Source organism: Camelus bactrianus, chromosome 8 (genome assembly GCF_048773025.1).
Source record: "Camelus bactrianus isolate YW-2024 breed Bactrian camel chromosome 8, ASM4877302v1, whole genome shotgun sequence".
In the NCBI taxonomy this organism is placed as follows: domain Eukaryota; kingdom Metazoa; phylum Chordata; class Mammalia; order Artiodactyla; family Camelidae; genus Camelus; species Camelus bactrianus.
The window spans coordinates 45,807,246-45,828,105 of record NC_133546.1 but is presented as its reverse complement, the minus strand read 5'-3'; the positions used below and the strand labels follow the sequence as shown (position 1 = coordinate 45,828,105).

At 33.9% G+C, this 20,860-nt stretch overlaps 1 protein-coding gene across 1 annotated transcript in view; it reads right to left on the bottom strand.

The window, feature by feature from the left end:
* Positions 1-20,860, bottom strand: part of SEC63 (SEC63 homolog, protein translocation regulator) — a 57,219-nt gene continuing 36,359 nt past the window's right edge. Inside the window, exons 12-21 of the mRNA XM_074368547.1 lie at positions 20,146-20,300; positions 18,708-18,855; positions 17,357-17,439; positions 15,489-15,548; positions 15,115-15,288; positions 11,660-11,818; positions 9,830-9,931; positions 5,545-5,643; positions 1,216-1,320; positions 1-237 (exon numbers count right to left, since the gene is read on the bottom strand). Of these exons, the coding sequence (XP_074224648.1) occupies positions 94-237; positions 1,216-1,320; positions 5,545-5,643; positions 9,830-9,931; positions 11,660-11,818; positions 15,115-15,288; positions 15,489-15,548; positions 17,357-17,439; positions 18,708-18,855; positions 20,146-20,300 (1,229 nt within the window). The 3' untranslated portion in view covers positions 1-93. The remainder of the gene's footprint in view (positions 238-1,215; positions 1,321-5,544; positions 5,644-9,829; positions 9,932-11,659; positions 11,819-15,114; positions 15,289-15,488; positions 15,549-17,356; positions 17,440-18,707; positions 18,856-20,145; positions 20,301-20,860) is intronic.

Sequence of the window (20,860 nt, the reverse complement as noted above, 5' to 3'; positions counted from 1 at the left end):
TCAGTTCGGTACTGTTTCTGGTTTATTACACACTTCCAAAACAGCAAAAATTTGCAAATATGTGCAAATATTGTGGTCCATTTGTAGTACTGCTTAGTCATCATCTTCCTCTTCTTCTTCTTCTTCCTCAAAGCTATCTTCAAAGCCCTCGCTGTCCTCCTGGTCTTCATCCCCCTCTATTGCTGTATCCCACTGTGGGTGATTTTCTGGCACAGGTTTAGCCTCATGAACTTCCAACTATAAAAAGAATTAAATGTAGACATTAGAAATTTGGGGAGGAATAATGGAAGAAATATCTGGTAAAGAAAAAGTTTTCTTTGACCACAGCAATTACAAAGAAATAGGTTTTATGTTTTTAAACTCTAAATTTAACACATTTGGAATAGAGATTCATCCCAGAAATAAAAAGGTAAATCTTCAAACATAAATGTAGTTAAATTTCTAACATAGTCTGATATTTTGATTTTACAGAAGCTATACTATTTATTCTGTGTCATGAAAGATGAATAATTGTGATTCTTGAGCAAGAACACTGAGTAAAATCTTAGTAAGGCTTCTGCTGAGGGAAGAAAAACTCAAATGTGACTTCCAAGGAAGAATTTTGCAGACTCCAGACTCATGAAGTACCAATGTACACCCATGGAAAGAAATATGGTACCCTCTTGGGAAACAAGAGGCAGGCCTTCACCGGCTCCCTTCACTCGGGTCTCCAGTACACAGTGCAACAATACTTCTTCAGCGTCATCTCCTAACACAACAGAATGCCTTCTATAAAAACCTCAAGTGAAAAGGTAAACACTGATAGGACTGTCCTTTAAACGATACTCACACAAAGTATATACGCTAAAATGATAAAAAATAAATTATTTTCAGAAATTAATGAACACCCCAATAGAATCCGTGGGAAAACACATGTACCTTTCTAAAGAAAACAGAACCCATTTGGTGAGGCCCTATAAAATTACAGCATATTACAGCACACTAAAATGTATCACTTAAGTAATTTATACTCAATGTTCTAAATCGTTCTACTTCCTTAACACAATTTAAGTTTATTACTGAAAGAGTAGTCTGTCAAGTGTATTATATAAAAAGTATGAGATGACCTCTTTTTCCCTCTACTACTCTACATTTCAAAACCAGAAATGCTTCCCTAGTATACTAAGCACTCATTCAAATAGACGACCATATTTACTGAATAGTCATTACTCTTACCTTCAGTGGTTTAATCTGATCCAAACCCATATAGGAGTCTGACCTTAGAAATACTGTATACTGATAATTTCCAGGTTTGCCTGGTGCAGGAAACTTCAGTTCTACCTAGAAGATAAAATCAGCACTAAAAATCTGTATTTTGAAGAGTGGAAGAAACAACAGCTCACTCCTGAAACTCTTAGACCAGAGTATTTAATAGTGAGAGTTTACTCAGGTGACACAGGATATCCTAAAAAGAAATTACAAAGGTTCTAACAAAAACATATATATATATATGTGACATTTACGTCATACATTATACATACTACACAAAAAGGAAACCAAATTGGCAGAATTGATGGGGTTAATTTCTATCTCCACAATGTGAGAAGTATATTTAAAGCAATCAAGTTCTATGTTGACCATCACACCTTGACAACCTGAAGAAATGAAGTAGGGTATAAAAGTAAAATAAGTGAAATGTGGAAATAAAATAGACTTCACCATACAAGAAATAGTTCTTGCCACATTTTCTTATTTCTAAGACAAATGCTGTGAGATAACAGAAAATATACACATTGGTCTCTACCCTCAGATCTGGGCACAGAGCTCCTCAAAACCCTGTAATTTCCTAAATGAAAAGAACACAAGGAGCATCTTTTGTTCTAATATTTGGTCTTTGACTCTAGTTCCTGAAACTAAGCTCGTAAATCCCTTGGAATTTCCTGGATGACAGGAATGTGTTCTCTTCTAACGAAGTGTGCTTCCTGATGCGCTGCTACACGAGGACCGGTCACTGGAAAGACCAGGCTGTGATCAGAAGTTTGGAACTTTTAGTCCCAACCTCCATTCTCTGAAGAGGAGTTAGAAACTGAGTTAATGATCAGTTATGTCTTATGATAAAACCTCCATAAAAATCCCCAAAGTAAGGGGTTCAGTGAACTTCTGAGTTGGTGAACATGTGGGGTGCTGGGAGAGGAGTATACTCAGAAACCTTGGGAGCTCCATGCCCCTTCCCACATATCCTGCCCTATGTATCTCTTCCATCTGGATGTTCATTTGTTTCCTTTAATCATGTTTTTTTATTTTTTATCATATTATTTTTATAATAAACTGGTAAATATGTTTCCCTGGGTTCTGTGAGCCATTCTAGCAAATTATTGAACCCAAGGAGAGGATCACGGGACCCACAATTTATACTAATCTGATCAGAAGTATAGGTGACAACTTGGGATCTGTGACTGGCATCTAAAGGTGAAGAGCAGGGGCATGGCAGTCTTGGGGAACCCTTAAGCTGAGGTAGATAGCCAGGTAGACAGTGACAGCACTGTGTTAAACGCCTGACACTCAGCTGGCATCACAAAGAATTGCTTGCTGTGGGGAAAACCCACAAACTGGTGTAAGAGTGTTGTGACTGTGGCAGTAGTGTTAGAGTAAAGGAGGGACAAACAGGAGAAATACATTTTTCCTTTACAGATGCCCAATGCTTTAAAAGGTCAAAAAGATATTTTATTTCCTATCATATAATAATAAATGATGATTATTTTGAACTCTCTTCAAATACAAAGAGTTATAAACTCTTAGAAGTTTCTAGTCCACTTGGACAAAGGAAGAATAAGCTTTTGACATTTAGATGTTCTGGTAATCCGCCTCCAACTTCCAAAATCCAGATTTTGTAGGCAAGATTACATATTAAAATATGCCATTAAAACAAACAAGCTAGAAAACATCATGGGAAAAATTTTTTTAAAATTAATATCAAAGTTTGGCCTTTCTAACTGTAACACCAAATTGAGAAATCATACAGAAAAAAATTACTAAATCATACTACCCATTACCCCCAAATAAATCAATGGATAAACAAATAAACAAACATTTCTATTTTTGCTTTGGTAAAAACAACAATGGTAAAACAAACTGGGGGAAAATGTTTGCAACACACATCACAAAAGGCTAATTTCATAATATTAAAAAAAAAGTCCCCAAACCAATTTAAAAGACCAATAACCCAACAAAAATGGGCAATGGTCACAAATAGACACACAAAGAAATATAATTCAAACACAGTGAAAGATGTTTAGTTTCACTCTTCAGGGAAATACAAAATTAAAACTACACTGAATACAATCAGCATCAGGCAAGAATAATCAATGTATGCTAAAATGAGTGGGCAAGAGACTGCTGGAGAGCAGAATAGCCACATAGTGTCCAAATATCACCCCACAGATTAGAGGAAGAAATACTTTTCACAATATAGAAAAGCCTTAACTAAATGATGAATCATAACATATCACCAAAGTTGGACAAACTGATATAAATGTGCCCCTGATGTTTGCCCAAAATATTAAAGATGAATACAATAAACAATGAGACAAAATATTAAAGATGAATACAATAAACAATGAGACAAACTAAAATTAAGGGACATTTTACAAAATACCTAGCCCAGACTCTTTAAAAATGTCAACAGCATGAAAAAGTGGAAAAGGCCAGGGAAATGTTCTGCACTAAAGAGGAATGACATCCAAACATAATTCATGATCCTTGACTGGACACTGAATTTAAAAACAAAACGAAAAATTTAACAAACATTAGTGGACTATTCAAGGAAATCTGAATATAGACCACATGTTAGGTGGTAACACCATATCAATGTTAAATTTCCCAAATAGAAGAATAAATATGCTGTGCTTATGTAGGAATAGATTGCTGTTCTAAGAAGACACACGTTCAAGTATTTAGGGGGTATACTGTCATGTCTGCAAGTACCTCAGGAGGGTAAGGGATGGAAAGACATTTTTTTGTGTATACACACAGAGCTATAAAATATATATGGCAAAACGTTAACAACTGGTCAATGTAGATGAAGGGTCTATGGGGGCTCATGATAGTGTGCTTGCCACACTTTTATAGGTTTGAAGCTTTTAAAAATAAAAGATCAGAGGAGGAAAAAATTACTCTGAGACATCATTTTTTACCTTTCTGATTAGCAATGACATTCAAAATGTCTCACACACTGAGAGGCAATGGGCATACTTAAACCTTCATTCTCCCTATAGAGAAATAAATATCTAGCAGTATCTATCAAAATTACAAATTTGCAGACCTCTGATTCATTAATTCTACTTCTCTGAATTTATTCTATAGATATGTTTGCACATGTGCAAAATGATATATGACATTATTCACTGCCGCAAAAGACATGAATCAACCTGTCAGTCCATGAAATGGCTGAGTGCTGAATAAATGATCTTCCATACAAAAGAATATCATGCAGGTATAAAAACAAACGAGGAAGCTTTTCTGTATTAACATGGTGCAAATTCCAAGTTACATCACTGAGAGAAAAAGGTAAGGTGCAGAACATGGTGTATGCTTATTTTTGCACAAAACTGGGGAAAATACACCTATGTATTTGCCTGATTTACATCCAATATCACATGAAAAATACATAAAAATGTGACACTGATGGTCTCCAGGAAGGGGAATGGGTGACTGAGAGATAAGAATGCAAAATATTTCAATGTGTGCACTTTTGTGTATCTTCTGAAATATTAACTAGGTGAATGTAGTATCTATTTAAAAATAAGCAAAATTTAAATTGAAAAAAATGTTTAAAATTACTGTCAAAGAAATACCCTTAAGTTGGCACTAACTCTAAGTGTCAAATAATAAACTACTTCATACATTTATTACTTGGTTAGAAAGGGAGGAAAAAGCTTTTTGAATTAAAAATCAACATCATAGAACTATCTTGAAATTCACAAGTCTTGCTCTTGTCCACCAAGTCCAGGTAGACAGAACCTTATTTCTAGAAAAGTGACATAAAAAATCAAGAAGAAAAACAGTAAAACCCAAGGGTAAAGTATGTTCATCACAATGCTATGTTAGTGATGTCACTGACAGTGGACAAATGCAAGTAATAAAAAATTCCACCCCCCAAAAACCCCAAAAACCAAATCACCAGTTTTTACATTTTTTTTAAGACAAAAGGAGTATATCTGAGCACTAATCCAATGAGGATAAATATCATAAATATCTGTAAAAACACAATTAAATTCTGGAGAGAAGGAAATGCATATGTTCTTAGTAACAGTGAAAATTCCCCCCCAAATAAGTTGAGAACAAGGTTTTAAAAAACTGATCAAGTTGTCTACCTTTAACAATTCAGTACTTTATAAACTTCCAATGAACTCCCCTCAAAAGACATCAGGAAAAAGTTGTGTCTTAAATAAAATGCAGTAAGCCAAATGTGATTAACTGATTTCTAAAAAGATTTTATGAAGTAGCAGCATGATGATGAGATGCTGTCCATTTGTAAACACTAAAGTAATGCTGTTGGATAATTACCTCTTCCGTATCTTTTAGTGTACACACGTGATATGGCATAGATATTAATGTCTGTTCCTTCCTATCTGCGATATAGAGCCACCACCATTCTTGTTTTTCCTGCACAGAAGAAAAGAGAAGAGTATAAATGATCAGAAAGAACAAGTATATATATGTATATGCACTGACTGGGATGTTGTGTTGTACACCAGAAATTAACACATTGTAAATGACTGTACTTCAATTAAAAAAAAAGAAAAAGAATTAGAGAAATACAGTTTTGCCTTGTCTAGTTTTAGGGGTACAATTATCCCCTGAGGCACCTGAGGGGGATTAGCTCCAGACACCCCCCCACACCCTGTGATGTGGACACCAAAATTCATGGATGCTCAAGTCCCTTATATAAAATGGTGTTGTATTTGCTTATAACCTATGCACATCTCCTGTATACTTAATATCATCTCTAGGTTACTTGTAATAGTTGCCAGTGCTGCATAAATTCGTTTTTCCTTTGGAACTTTCTGAAACTTTTCCCCCTAACATTTTCAATCCACAGTTGGTCAAATTCATGGGTGCAAAACCCACAAATGCAGAAGGCCCACTGTACTGTCCTTGTTTTGTTCATTGCTGTATCCCCAGTAGAGACACAGTGTCTGGTAAAAAACAGATGTCGATAAATATTTACTGAATGAATAAATTGTTCTTAACCATTTGTAGATCCATTCTCCAAAAGAATTTTGTATGTAATTCTGGGGTTTCAAATGGCTCTTTGAACCCTACTGATGAGCCTCTATATTGAAAACCCACGATTAACCTTAAATCACAGACATGCTAAAAAAGAAAACAGTATAAACTATTAAAATATCATCTAGCAAATAAATCATAGTAATTTTACCTAGTAATAAGCAAAAGCCAGAAAGTAGGAGTGAAAGGGACTTGGGCAACAAAATCAGAAATCAATACATCAAAACACATTACTCATAAGAGAACATTTCAGATTCTAAGAGTCTATTTATACCTTTCATTGCTCAAGATTTTTAAAAAATGTTTTACTTATTTTGTTTGTTTGTGGTAGTTTTTTGTTTTTGTTTGTTTTGGGGGGGTTAATTAGGTTTATTTACTTACTTATTTTAATGGAAGCACTGGGGATTGAACCCAGGACCTCGTGCATGCTAGGTTTGTACTCTATCACTGAGCTATACCTTCCCCACTGTGCATGATTTTAATATGCTCAGTATTTTTAGTTGAACTTCACAAAAGATTAGGAATAGAAAAAGAGCTGGGTAAGAAACTTCCACCAGAAAGCACAATGAAGGCAGGAAGCAATGACAGGAGACAAAAAACTATTAAAAAGACACCCCCCACCTCCAGGATACCAAAATTTGTGGATGCTCAAGTCCCTTATATAAAATGTCGTGGTACTGCTGGCCCTCCATATTCGCAGATGCAGAACCCACAGTTACAGAGAGCCAACTATACAGATACCTGGGCTTTGCAGGCCAGAGAGTTTGTTACAAGTCTTCAACTTTGCTACTGTATTGCAAAAAGAATGAGTGTGACTGTGTTCCAATAAAACTTCATTTACAATACTACTTATTTTACAAAAACAGGCAAGGAGGCAGATCTGTCTGCAGGCTGAAGTTTACCAATGCTTGTTTTAAAGCCACCTAGACTTGATTATTTCACTTCTCTAAACCTCACTTTTTTCCCTCTGTAAATGATAACTGCCTACCTCAAGCTGTGTTGTGAAGATAAACTGAGATAATATAATTAAAATATCTGTTAGAATGCCTAGGACACTGCATGCAATAAAATTACAGTTATGTTGATGCAACCACTACAGAAAACAGTATAAAGGTTCCTCAAAAAATTAAAAATACAACCATATGATTCAGCAATTTCACTTCTCACCATTTGTCCAAAGAAAACAGACACTAATTTGAAAAAATACATGTACATCAATTCACTGCAGAATTATTTACAATAGTCAAGTTATGTAAGTAACTGAAGTGTCCATTGATGGATAAGTAGATAAAGAAGATGTGATACATTTATATAATGGAATATTACTCAGTCATAAAAAAGAATGAATAATGCCATTTGAAACAACATGGATGGACACAGAGGATATCATGCTAAATGAAGTCAGAGAAAGCCAAATACCATATGAGATCACTTATCTATGTTAGCTAAAAAATGAAACAAAGTGAAACAGACTCACAGATACAGAGAATAAACAGGTAGTTGCCAGAGGGGTGGGGGTGGGAGGAGTAAGTGAAAGACATTAACAGGTACAAACCTCCAGTTTTAAAATAAATAAGCCACAGGGATATAATACACAGCATAAGGAAAATGGTCAATAAAACTGTAATAACTTTGTATGGGTACAGTTCATTACTAGACTTATCATGGTGATCATTTCATAAAGTATACAAATGTCAAATCACTACATGGTACACCTGAAACTAACATAATGTTGTTATGTCAACTATATTTCAATGATAATTTTTAAAGTTATGATTATTAATGAAATGAGGTAAACATCTCTATTATTTAAGTAGTCTGACATTTCATCATCAGAAATACCATTACCAGAACATGCATGTAATATAAGCAGCACAGGGATATGTTCAAGAATATGCATTTCTTCTTCATCTCTCCACTCAGAGAATGCCTTTCCCTCCCCTGTTGCACACTATTTGATTAAAATGAGATTCATTCAAGAATATTATTTATTAAGAAGATAGTGAGTATCAATCTACGGCACTGCACCTCTGCCTAGTGGAAAAGATATTTTGCATTGAGTTATTTGCACTTTAAACAAAATTGTTTTTCTGTTGTGTAAGATTCCCAACCGTTCTTAATGTATTAAATATATTAAATGTTTCAATAACATGTAAGTCAATTATTAACAAAAAACTTCAAGTAATTTAAGTGGGTACTGTATAGTTAGGTAGGTACATGGGAAGTAGACAGGAAGATGTTGGGAAAATCCCGAATAAATTTTATCTGATAAATGGCACTTTGAGATATTTACCCTGCAGATGAAATTTTAAAAGCCATTTTCACTGCTAAAATGTTCAAAGGGAGTGAATGAATGTTTTGCCTATTTAGTAAGCATGGTCTAAAATGAAGCTGTCTGTTATAAGGGTACAAATTATGCAGATTACAGCATCCCATGGTACTTTTAAAACCAATCAATGAGTGGAATTTATTCGCTTGATTTCAGGAGCCTTGGTGTTGGCAGACTACATTGCAATGGGCAAAATGCCCCTAACAGATGGGCTACGGCTCAGGACATGCCAGAAGATCAGCATGCACAGTAAGATGGAATTCTGGGCTGATTTCTCTCCAAGTCAAAACAAAAAGTCTGTGCAGAGCCACTCATTTACTATTAGGAGAGCCAAATTACTTAGGAATTTGCCTTCAGCAGCTCCCAGCAACTAAGAACTGACATTCAGAGCAGAAAGCAGATTTATACATGAAATCACCTGCCAAACATGAGGGGTGAGCAAAAGGTTCTGTGGCAAAGCTGTGAGGCAGTCTGTGGAACAGGTTCCCTGAACTAACGCAACCAATCCCTGACCTCTAGCCACAGACAGAATCATCTGCAAAAGCAAAATGTCAAGTGGATTTCAAGTTCATTTGAAAGACAAACAACATAGCCTATCAAAGAGATCAAAAGTTGAGCAGGCCATAACCACAAAGTAAACAAGCACAAGAGAACAAACAGCATTGCAATAATCTGTCTGGAGCGTGGGGCTTAGCCACGCTCGGCTCTTACTGAACTTAGCTGGTCCCTCAGCCATGGCCTTGCTTAGTCCCATGGACCAGGGCAATTATGAATGCAAGTCAAGTGGCTCCAGGTGGCCAGTATAAGACCCTCAGAGAAAACCTATGGGGAAGATTTAAGAACATTTTTCATTCTACTTAAAGCATGATGGAAGTGAGAGATTCACAAAAGACATGTATTCCCAAGTATTCATAGGTAAAATATGCATTTGTCTGATTAAGACTGCCTGAACTGCTAATGAGAAATCATCATTAAGCACAACACTCAGTAATCTGGGCACAGAAAAGATAGAAGCCCAGGAAAACATAGAAGTACTTAAGAAGTTAACAACTCTCCTTTTAAACAACATACTCACTAAAACTGATTTATATTTAAATACATGTTTCAAAGATGTGGCCTGTCAAGAATAGACCACATTCAGCACATTTGAGTCAATAGACACTACAGAAAGATAAAAGGTAACTGAGAAATACCTGAATAGAATGAGAAAACACTAGGCTGTGAATAACTCACCTCTGGAAAGTAAAGACTATAAACAGGATGTGTTATCTTTGATTTGGTTTCCAGTAGGGCTCTCTCCTTTCGCTGTATACTTTGTTGTAATTCTTGCCACTCCTAGTAAAGTGAAAATTAAATATTTGAAATCAAGCATGTTTATGATCATTTTGAGGGGTGTCTATCTTCTTTCACATATTATTCCTGACAATACTAATTACTACTAAGTTCAGTTCCACAAATCTGATCATTTCCCTGCTCAAAACGTACAATGCCCCTTTTCATAAATGAAATCTAACCCCTCTAGCATGAACTACACAGCCAAGCATGATCTGACCTGGGCCTGTCTCTCCAGTCTCCTGTCACTGCTCTCCTCCTTGCACTTTTTATTCTAGTTATTACAAACTACCTTGACTTCTCTGACCTCACCAGCTATTTCACTCCTCTTAAACCCTGTCTGGATTTTTGTCTTCTTTTTCCTCTATCTGGCAAATTCCTACTCATTATTCTTTCAAGAGTAGCTAAAGTCTAAAGTATGAGTTCCTGAGTCCCACAAATCATCCTCTACCCCAGGGCTGAGTTGATCACTCCTTCCTTTGTGCCACCCTGCACCCTGCACAAAATGTGCTTATAATGCTTATTTACAAGGCTGCTATCATTCAAGGGCAGAAACTATTCCACGTTTGGCTTTGCATTCCTATCATCTAACACAGTGCTTGCAATGGGACAGATGATGAGTAATTATTCATGTAATTATTTCTCAAATGAATCAATGTATTTTGGGTCACGTGAAGAAACTAGTTAATCAAAACCCTAAGAGTCACCTCTACTAACCTTAACATATTTGGAAAGAAATAAGTCAACTCTTCCTCAAAGCAAGGGTAGGGAAATAATTTCTTTGATAGGTTTTAATTTCCTAGCAATCAACTTAATTCCCAAAATGAAAAAACACTCAAGGGCTAGCAGCTGTTAAAAACAGTCATTCTTATCTTTTGCCCACTATTCCCAAGGGCAAATACATTATTTACTTACATTCTTATTCTTTGCCCTTCACCTTTTCCTTTTTTTTTGTCCTGTGCTTTTACTTCAGAGGCTATTCAGGGAATCTCTTTTAGACTACTAAACCGTAAAAGTTACTTTTAGATCAATGGCCCAGACAAGAAGAACACCGCAAACATAAAGGAAATGGCTGATAAGTTTAGTTTATTTTCAGTGAGCCTCTAAGGACCAAATTATTCGTCTACCAAATATTCTTTTCTATAGCCCTCTCATAAATCATGTACAACTTAATGCCATGCCATGAGATTATTTTCTATTCTCTATATCCTCATCCTTAATACCTTAGAGATGCCTCCTTTCCTTAATGTCTTATATATACCTCTTGAAACAAGGTGGCATTCTGTAGATGTTAGCTTTTCGCTTAACCAACCTCTTGACATTAGAGCCCACAGTAATGTTTCTTTACCCTAAAAATTTCCTGGGACTTCTGAGGTCCTCCTACATTGCAACCTATTTCATAACCCATATTCCCTTATTCATATTTCCAGAGTCATCTCCAATACTGAAAATTGCCTTAAGAGACCAAACTGACTTCATCTCAGACCTGGATCCTATTCTATCTAGCAATTTAAGAAAATTAGGATTTCCAATTCTTGTTAGAAATACTTTTTCTTTATAATTACGGCCACCATCTCTGAAAAATATTCTTGCTAAGTAATATAAGATTGTAAAATATACTGGTATTAAGACAAGCAAAAAAAAAGGAAAGCAAGCAAATGAAAAACAACAACAAAAACCAAAACTCTCATCAGAAGTATAATTCCAGTTATTTAAACCTATAAGTCTTACTGCTTCATCATCTTTGTTTTGTTTTTCATCTTGCTCTCTATCAGAGTCTCTGTCACTACCATCATCTTTTTCACTTTGAGAGTCTCTATTGGTTTCTTCTTCCTCAGAGTCACTGCCTTTGTCAGAAACTTCTTCTTCATCTTCCTTTACAGCAGCTTCCTAAAAAGAAAAAGTAACCACAAAAAGTTCTGAACATCTCAATGACTATATCATTCTGAGTCTCTGAAACTGTCATTATAATTAAGCTGGCTCAAGATTATAATTTCACTATTCATATAGAATCTTAAGAGAATTATAAACATTCTTATGTATAAATATGTGGGAGTCAGGCTAAAGATGTTTAAACATTTGCTTTATTTGTCTACTGTCAGTTACTTTATTCATTCTTCATAGCTGGTAAAACTAAAATATTTTATTTCTACTTGGAAAATATACTATAACAATGAAGATGGCTCATCTTTCAAAACATCAATTACACATATTTTATTTGAAGATGAAAAATGAGAAGTTTATAGAAAAGTACTGCTTTGGGAGTTTAATATTATCTTTGATAACTGACAGGAGCATAATGCAGTAAGGAAAGCCAATGTCTCAGCAAAACACTTACTAGTCCATTTCAAAAAGCAAGAAAAAGAACAGCAAATTAAATGCAAAGAAAGCAGAAGTAAATAATACAGACCAGAAATCAATTAAAAAGAAAGCAGATATGCAAAAAGGAAACCTCAATAAAACCAAACGTTGGTTCTTTTTACTCTTTTTAAAGAGTAATAAAATTGATAAATTTTATTAGGCAAGACTAATCAAAGAAAAAAGAGACAATACAAATTACCAACATTAAGAATAAAAGAGACATAACTACAGATCCAAGAGACATTAAAAATAAAGAATATTATGAAAAATGTCAATAAATTGGATAACTTAAGGGAAATAGATAAATTGTGAGAAACACAATTTACTAAAACCAATGTAAGAAAAAAGGTGAACATGTTAAAGAAATGGACTCTAAATCCTTTTTTAAAACTCCAAGCCCAGATGGCTTCTCTAGATAATTCTTCCAAATAAGAAACAAATCCAATCTTATACACTCTTTCAGGAAGAAGAAAGAATAATTCCTAACTTGTATAATGAGGCCAGCAGAAACCTGATCCAAAACCTAGAAAGGCTATTACAAGAAAGGAGAATGACAAACCAATATTCTCTCATATAAATAGATGCAGGAATCCTAAACCAAAATATCAAATCCAGATAACTATTTTTAAAATACTGTTATGACCAAATGAGGTTTGTTCCAGGAATACAAGAATAGTTTAAAATTTAACTCATCAGTATAATTAACCACATTAACAAAAGGAGAAAAATCATACAATCATCTCAATAGATGGAGAAAAAGCATTTAATAAAATTAGGCATCTGCTAATGATAAAAAAACCAAACTGGGAATAGAGGAAACAAGTCCTTCACCAGATAAAGAACATTTACAAAAACTAACATCACACTTAGTGGTGACATAATGTTTGCTATATCCATGAGACCAACAAGAAGACAAGGGTGACTGCCATCTTCTAATCAACTTTACACTGAAAGTTCTAGACAGTACAGTAAGGTAGAAAGGAAGAAAGAGCATAAAGATTAAAAATAAAAAAGTAAAGCTGCCTTTATTCCCAGATGGCATGATTATTTATGCAGAAAATCATTTTTTTTTAATATCTACAAATGGTTAGAATTACTGTCAATTTCATCAAGGCTTCTTGATGCAAGGTCAGTATTTAGAAGGCAACTATATTTCTATACACCAGCAATAAACACTGAAGAACAAATTTTTCTTTAAATGTTATTTACAATAGCACCAGAAAGCATCAAATACACAGGACTAAATCTAATGGAAGATGTGTCATATCCTCTGCCAATGGAAATCACAAAACACTGCTGAGAAAAAAGTAAGAAAGATTCAAATTAATAAAGATAAATCATAATCATGAATAAAAAGAGTCAGTACTGTTAACAGGTGAATTCCTCCCATATTGAATCACAGATTAAACACAATACCAATCTAAATTCCATCAGTTTTTGAGTGGAAATTGTCAAGCTTATTCTAAAATTTTAGCTGGAAATGCAAAGGACCTAAAATAGTCAAGACAATTTTCAAGATGTAAAATAAAGAGTTTGAGGACTTAACACTACCATATTTTAAGACTTCAAGCCTCAATAACTAAGAAAGTGTGGTATTGGCACAAGAAGAGACAAATAATCACTGGAATGGACCAGAGAGTCCATAAACAGATCTGCACATGCACAGTTATGGTAATTTGTCTTACAACAAATCGCTATTGCAGTTCAGAGAGGAAAAAATGATCTTTTCAATAAACGGTGCTAAAATAAGTGGTCCATAATATCATCTCACGCTTTTCACAAAAATTTAAGATGTATCACAGAGCTAAATATAACCAGCAAACTAATAAAACTTACAGAAGAAAACAGAAATATCTGTGTCCTTGTGATAAGCAGAAATGTCTCAAATAGGACATGAAAGCACTAACCATAAAAGATTGATGAACTAGACTTTATTAAAATTAAGAATCATCAAATGTTCCATTAAGAGAGTAAAAAGGGACTCAAATCCAGAATATATAAAGGAATGCTACAAATCTATAAGACAGACAAAAATAAAAGCAGAAATCCAAATGGCCAGTATGCATATGAAAAGGTGCTCAATATCATTAGTCACCAGGTAGACACAAATAAAACCATATACACAGACACCACCATAGATCTATCACAGTGGCTAAAATAAAAAAGACTGGTAAAACCAAGTACTGGTGGGGACGTGGAACAACATGACTCATATTTTGCTGGTCAGAGCATAAAATGGTACAACTTTAGAAAATGGGCTCTTTCAACAAGTTAAACATATACCTATTTTATGACCCAGCAATTCCACTGCTAAGTACATACCCAAGAAAAAATGAATGTCCACAAAATGACATGTTCAAAAATAAGTATAACACCTTTATTCATAATAGGCAAAAAGCAGAAAACCCATATGTCCACCAATCACAGAACAGATAGATAAACTGTGGATTACCCCACCCCGCCCCACACACACCTGCTGCTATATACAACACAGAAGAATGTTATGGGCATAATGTTGAATGAAAGCAGCCAAACATAACTCCACTTAAATGAAGTTTAAGAATATGCAAAACTAACCTATGGTAATAATAGTCAGAATAATAGGAAAGGCTCTGGAGGTGGATGGAGGGGTCACTGACTGAGAAGGGCACAAGGGAGCGTTCTAGGGTGCTGGTAAGGTTTTATATCTTGATCTGGGTATCATGGGTACATACATTTGTAAACCTCCAGGAGCTGTACACTTAATATTTGAACACTTTAGTGTATGTCAGACCTCAATAAAGATAAATAATAACAATAATCTTTACATAAGATAATAAACTTACACTCCCGACGACTCCATTTGCCTGCTTTTGTTTCTGCTGCTTTGGTTGTGATAAGGGCACAGGTGTAGGTTTTTTTTTTAATGGTTTCTTTTTTTTTGATTTAGCAGCTTTCTTGGGTCCTTTACTCTTCTGTTGCCATCCTCCTTTTGTCCTGTTCTTGTTAGTATCACTCTGCTATAAACCACAACACACATAAACATTCAGAAGTTTAGCAAAAGTTTCATTTGGGAGTCATAGTAATTTTAAGATGAAAACAACTAAATTAAATGTTCTCCTAAAGTGAATTACTCTTCCACAGCAATATAAATCAATCAGAGAACTAAACAAAACAGTTCTTTAACCAGAAAAGATAGAAAGAAAGCTCAAGTTTTTACCCCATCTTCTGCTGGCTGTTCCTCTGCAGCACAGATAGACTGCTCCTTTTCAAATACTTCCTAGAGGTAGCAAGAAGAAGAAGATAAAGTCTGTCAACCTATATTTATCTTTCAGATAAACAAAGTAAACTTTCAATATATATTATCAGTTAAGTTTTTTGACTGCTGACAATTGCAGGGAGTGGGGATGACATGGATAGACAGGAGACTTTTAGCAATTACTAAATGATGTATGTGTGCAAATTTAGCAACCACTAAATCTTTAGAAGTTACCTTCTGAAATATCTCACATCTGCCTAAATATATTTTGAAAAGTACAGCCTATCTAAATTATAAATGCAATGACTTAAAATTTGGAAACTCATTATAAAGTCATAGTCTTATTTCAGTTTAAAGTCTTACTCTTATTCTAATAATAATCAGGTATGACTGTTTTATTTATGAGAATCTGAATATATGACATTATTCTCTAACATTAAAACTTCACGAGACCAATATTAGTTTATTTATGATTGCAAGTGATATTGCTGATAGAACGAAGTGATATAAACTTAAATATAACCAAGAAGTGGAACACCAAGGAAATCTATATATCCTAAAGACATACCCAACCCACCAAATAATCCATTTAGAATCAGTACAAAGGCTATAAATTTAGAATTTGAAATCCAGTGAGAATTCAGTAAGAATCGGTACTAGAAGATAACAAGTAATGTGGGTTGTGTTTAATAAACTCCCTAGAATTATTAAAGCTACCAAGTAAAAGCAATGGTAACTAGTGGGCTCTAAACTGCTGGCCTAATGCAGGGGCCAGCAAACTATGGCCCACTGCCTGCTTTTTAAACAAAGTTTTACGAGAAAACTGTCATACCCATCTGTGAATTCTGCAGTTGCTGCAGAGACTGTATGGCCTCTAAACCCCGAAAATATTTACTAACTGGGCCTTTACAGAAAACATCTGCTGACTCCTAATCTAATTCTATCATCTCTGCTTCATTTCTTCATTTATTAGTTGGATTCTAATACTTAATTATGCTGAGATACAACTGATACAAGAATTGAAAGATAAATAACTGATTCTTCCCCTTCCTTTAAGGCATTTTTGCTTTTTCTTCTACCAACTACCCTAGAAGTGTCAACAGCACAAGGCCAATTTTGGGCTCATTTCTCAGGGTGGGACTTTCAAAGCATGTAAGTAGTGTAAATTTGGATTCTAAACCCAACCCTGGCCACTTGTTTAGAGTCTACTCTTCTCCCAGGAGGCATCTCCTATCCAGAGTCCTTGATACAAATGTTTCCTTACCACTTGCTACCATAAAATCAACATCTTTAATTTGATATATCCTATTACAAAAATATGCTTTTCTTACCAGAGGTTTTAGAAACGGGTTTTAAATGCAGCATGTTTCCTGCAGATGCCCACAGATCCCAGAGTAGCACAGGCTAAAATCTATCACTAGCTAAATAAAGCTGAGTTGAAATACTACAGTTTATTAAAAATGAGTTACAACTATAGTTGTAAACTGGGAAGTACAGTTGACTTGGAAGGTAATAGAAATTCTCAACAATAATCAATAATTAACCTCTGTATAGCACTTTACAGTTTAAGAATGACACTCACATTACCTTGTTATTATGTTTTATAGGAAATTAACAAATCATCACATGAAGAATTAATCTATTTTTCCGACTTTGTGTGTGCAAACAATAAAAATCAATTCAAAATTTCAAAATAGCAAGCAGAACTTGCAAAATTAGATTTTGGAACAATAGTGTTGACTTTAAGACTGTTTAATTTAAAATGAGAAAATATAAAAACCTTAACACATTACTTCTTAAAGCATAAAAATACAAACAAGACTACTTACTGCCATTGTTTGTCTTGTCAATTTAACCAACACTGTAACTAAGGATCCTACTGTGATGTTGTTGCTATCTTCATCATCCAAAACTATAGGATAAAAGAAAACAAGAAGAGTAGAATATAAAAATCAAGCTCTATGTCAAGGCAAACAGCAAAACTTAACTTACCCAAACCAGTTGGGTACTTCGGTATCTGAAACATACAGAATTTTAAACCTACTAAGTAAAAAATAATTCACTGACTATCTACTATGTATAAAGCTCTCTAGTAGATGTCTTTAAAAATGCACTCATTTAATCCTTAAATTAGCTCTATGAAGCATTATTATTATTATTTCCACCTTAAAGAAGAAACTGGGGTTCAGAAAAAAAGTAAAATGCCCAAGGTCACATATGGCTATACTGGCACTGCCAAGTTTCAAACCCAGGTCTTTTAAAACAGTATAAAGTGAGGACTACCATACCACAGCTTTCTCTCACAGTGATACAAAAATAGGGTTCTGACACTGTTAAATTGTGTAAATCTTATATGCAAAAGATTTTTCCTGTATGATAAATGCCTGCCTATCAGAAAAAAATAATTAAAACTAGTATTCTAAGCAACGTTAAAGATATTTATTTTTTAAGGTAAGAAATTCAAAATATTGTTTATATTAAAAAGCACCTTAAAAATATTTTTTGTAAAAAACCACATTTGCCACACACATCCCCAAAAGTCTAGTAATAAAACAAACTTAACTACAACCCCTTTAAAGACAGAAACCATTCCGAATACATCCTTGTATTCCTGGTCCCACAAGAATGTTCTCACAACAGCAATTTAGTAAATGTCAAAGCTCAGAACAATGTCACAGTGAAGAAATGGAGCAGATAATCTCTAATTCTGTCACTATTCTAAGATATTATATTTAGATATAATAACTCCAAGCACACATAAAGATAGAGAAAAACACACAAAATGTGGCACAGAGCACGATCATTTTCAAGGCTTAATATAAATAGGTTTTTAAAAATTAATTTTAGAACTAAGCAGGGTTTTTACACTAACAATAGGTATATTTCAAATATCTTTCATTCCATTTGGAAATCTCTTTCACTGAAAAGTTAACATCTTCCTGAAAGTTGAACTACAGAAGAGTCCTCAAACCTAATCTTGCTATGAGAATATTAAGAGTGGGGTTTTCAAAACTACTAAGTATACATCATTTTCCATTACAGCAAATCTGACAGGTAAACTACAGTTCTGCAAAGTCAAATTACAAGTTATGATATTAAATTAAGTATTTTGAGAACCTTGAGCCAAATAAACAAGAGCCAATCTATCAAAAGGGAAGCAACAGGAAACTTCCCACTTACCCTGTGATTTTATGTCCATAGTCACATACGGGAAACTCCCAAGAACAGCCATAACCTCTTCATATTTTTCATCTTCAAGGAAGTGTAATAGATTGTGACGATCTGATTCTTTTAAACTCACTAAGTCCTGGATAGTCTTAATTTTGTACTAAATTTAAAAAAAGAGAGAAAGAAAATAAGTCCAAAAGTCATAAAACTTTTCATAAAAGGAAAATTCTTGGAATGTTTACTAAAACAAAGTGCAACAACTTTTAGAAAATTGTTAATGTTATATAAATTTCAAAGGAGGAAATACTTACTGTATTTCATGGCCTTTTTCTCCAAGGAAATTTAAATTTGTGATTTTTTTTAATTACAAAGTTAACACAATTTTTTTTAATTAGAAAAAAATAAAGTTAGAGGGAAAAATATAACATTCTTAGAGACTCTTGACCCAAGTAAGAACTACTGTCATTTATTTGCTCAGTCTGCACACCTTTATTTTTAATTTTAATGGTATAAACCTTTAAGAGTATGAATTTATCTCCCAAGTACAGCTGCATGCACCCTTAAGGTTTTACTATGCAATATTCTCATTTGTGTTATTTTCTAAATATAGCTGTTTGTTACTGCAGTAATACCTATCCTGGCTAAATGGATACTCAAGAGAGAGTTTTTAAATTTCTGAGTATTTGGTGCTAGTTATTAACTTTTACTTTCTCAGAAAGAGATTAGATCATGAGGTATATGAAATGCCTGCTTTTGAATACAGAAGTTTTCAATTATTACTTAAAACGTGATCAAATTTATAAGAGTAACACACTTACTTGAAAGGAAAAAACCTTGATGCAAATTTCTAATATACATTCATTAGTTCTACCGTAGCACTATCAAATCCAATGTCTATCTTTTGCCTACTTTGTCCATATACAAAGTAACATTTAAAATCTTTCAAATTACAATTTCATTCAGTTTCTTATATTTCCTCAGGTTTTTCATTTATACACATTTTTGCTGTACCCTAAGATTCATTATAATCTATATATAGATTGTATTTTCTAAAAAGAATTATCTTTTTATTTGATCTAATTTTTTGAATGCTTAATTTTTTCTTGTTCATACTCAACCAATAAACAATTGCCCAACCTTTAAGCCACAAATAAAATAAATGGAATTTTTGCTTAGTACTTTTATTTTTGGCAACATAAAGAACAAAGTGTTAACTGCTAAAATGCACTGATCCCTGCAAAGTAATAAAATCACTACAGTAGTAAATATTATAAAATAGCTACCCAGTCAAGAAAATCTTAACAGAGCCACTTGAGGAATAGTTTTATAATATTTAAAATATTATAAATCTAAATTCAGAGTAACCATTTGTACAAAATGTTTCATTCATGCTACCTTTAAGTGACACAACAAACCACTTAAAACTAATTTGAAAGTAGCAAAGAATTACCTTTTTATGATTGGAAACCCTTCTAAGATTGTCCTCTTCAATGTGAGGAAGCTGTAGAAGAGGAGACTTAAACTGCTGAAGGCCTTGCACAGCCATCTGGGAAAGCTTCATGCAGTTTTCCAGGGATGCTAAAGTTGGAGCACGAAACTCCCTTTCTTAGAAAGAACAGGAGAAAAAGCAAAAACAGGGCTGGACTTCTTATATGTTCAGGAGTACATAATTCATCACAAAAACAAGATTTACATGAACATCCTTAATACCTCAAATTTTATGGTCACATTATTGATTTTCCTTTGAAAGTTAACTGGATAAGACACAGAAAATATACAAACTTGGTCAAATGCACATTATTCAGCAACAACCACTGACTGAATAGAAAAATTATTTGCATCAATCAGACATTGGTATCAAGAACACACTGACACCATGCCAAAAACTGACATCATCCATAACAACAAACCACAATCACTATCTCCTTTTTTAAGGGTCTATTTCCATTACTGACCACAAACTCATTCGTTCTTTTTCCTCTTCATGCAAAACACATTACATGTCAGATGAACCAACATTACATCAAAGAGTTATTTCAAATTCATTGTTAAGCTATTCTAAAAATATTCAGAGGAAGGGAAAGGATATCTTAAATCTTTGCAAAAAAATAAATAACAATAAACAATGAAACAGTGAAAAAGTAAATTCAAAAGCATAGTAAGTT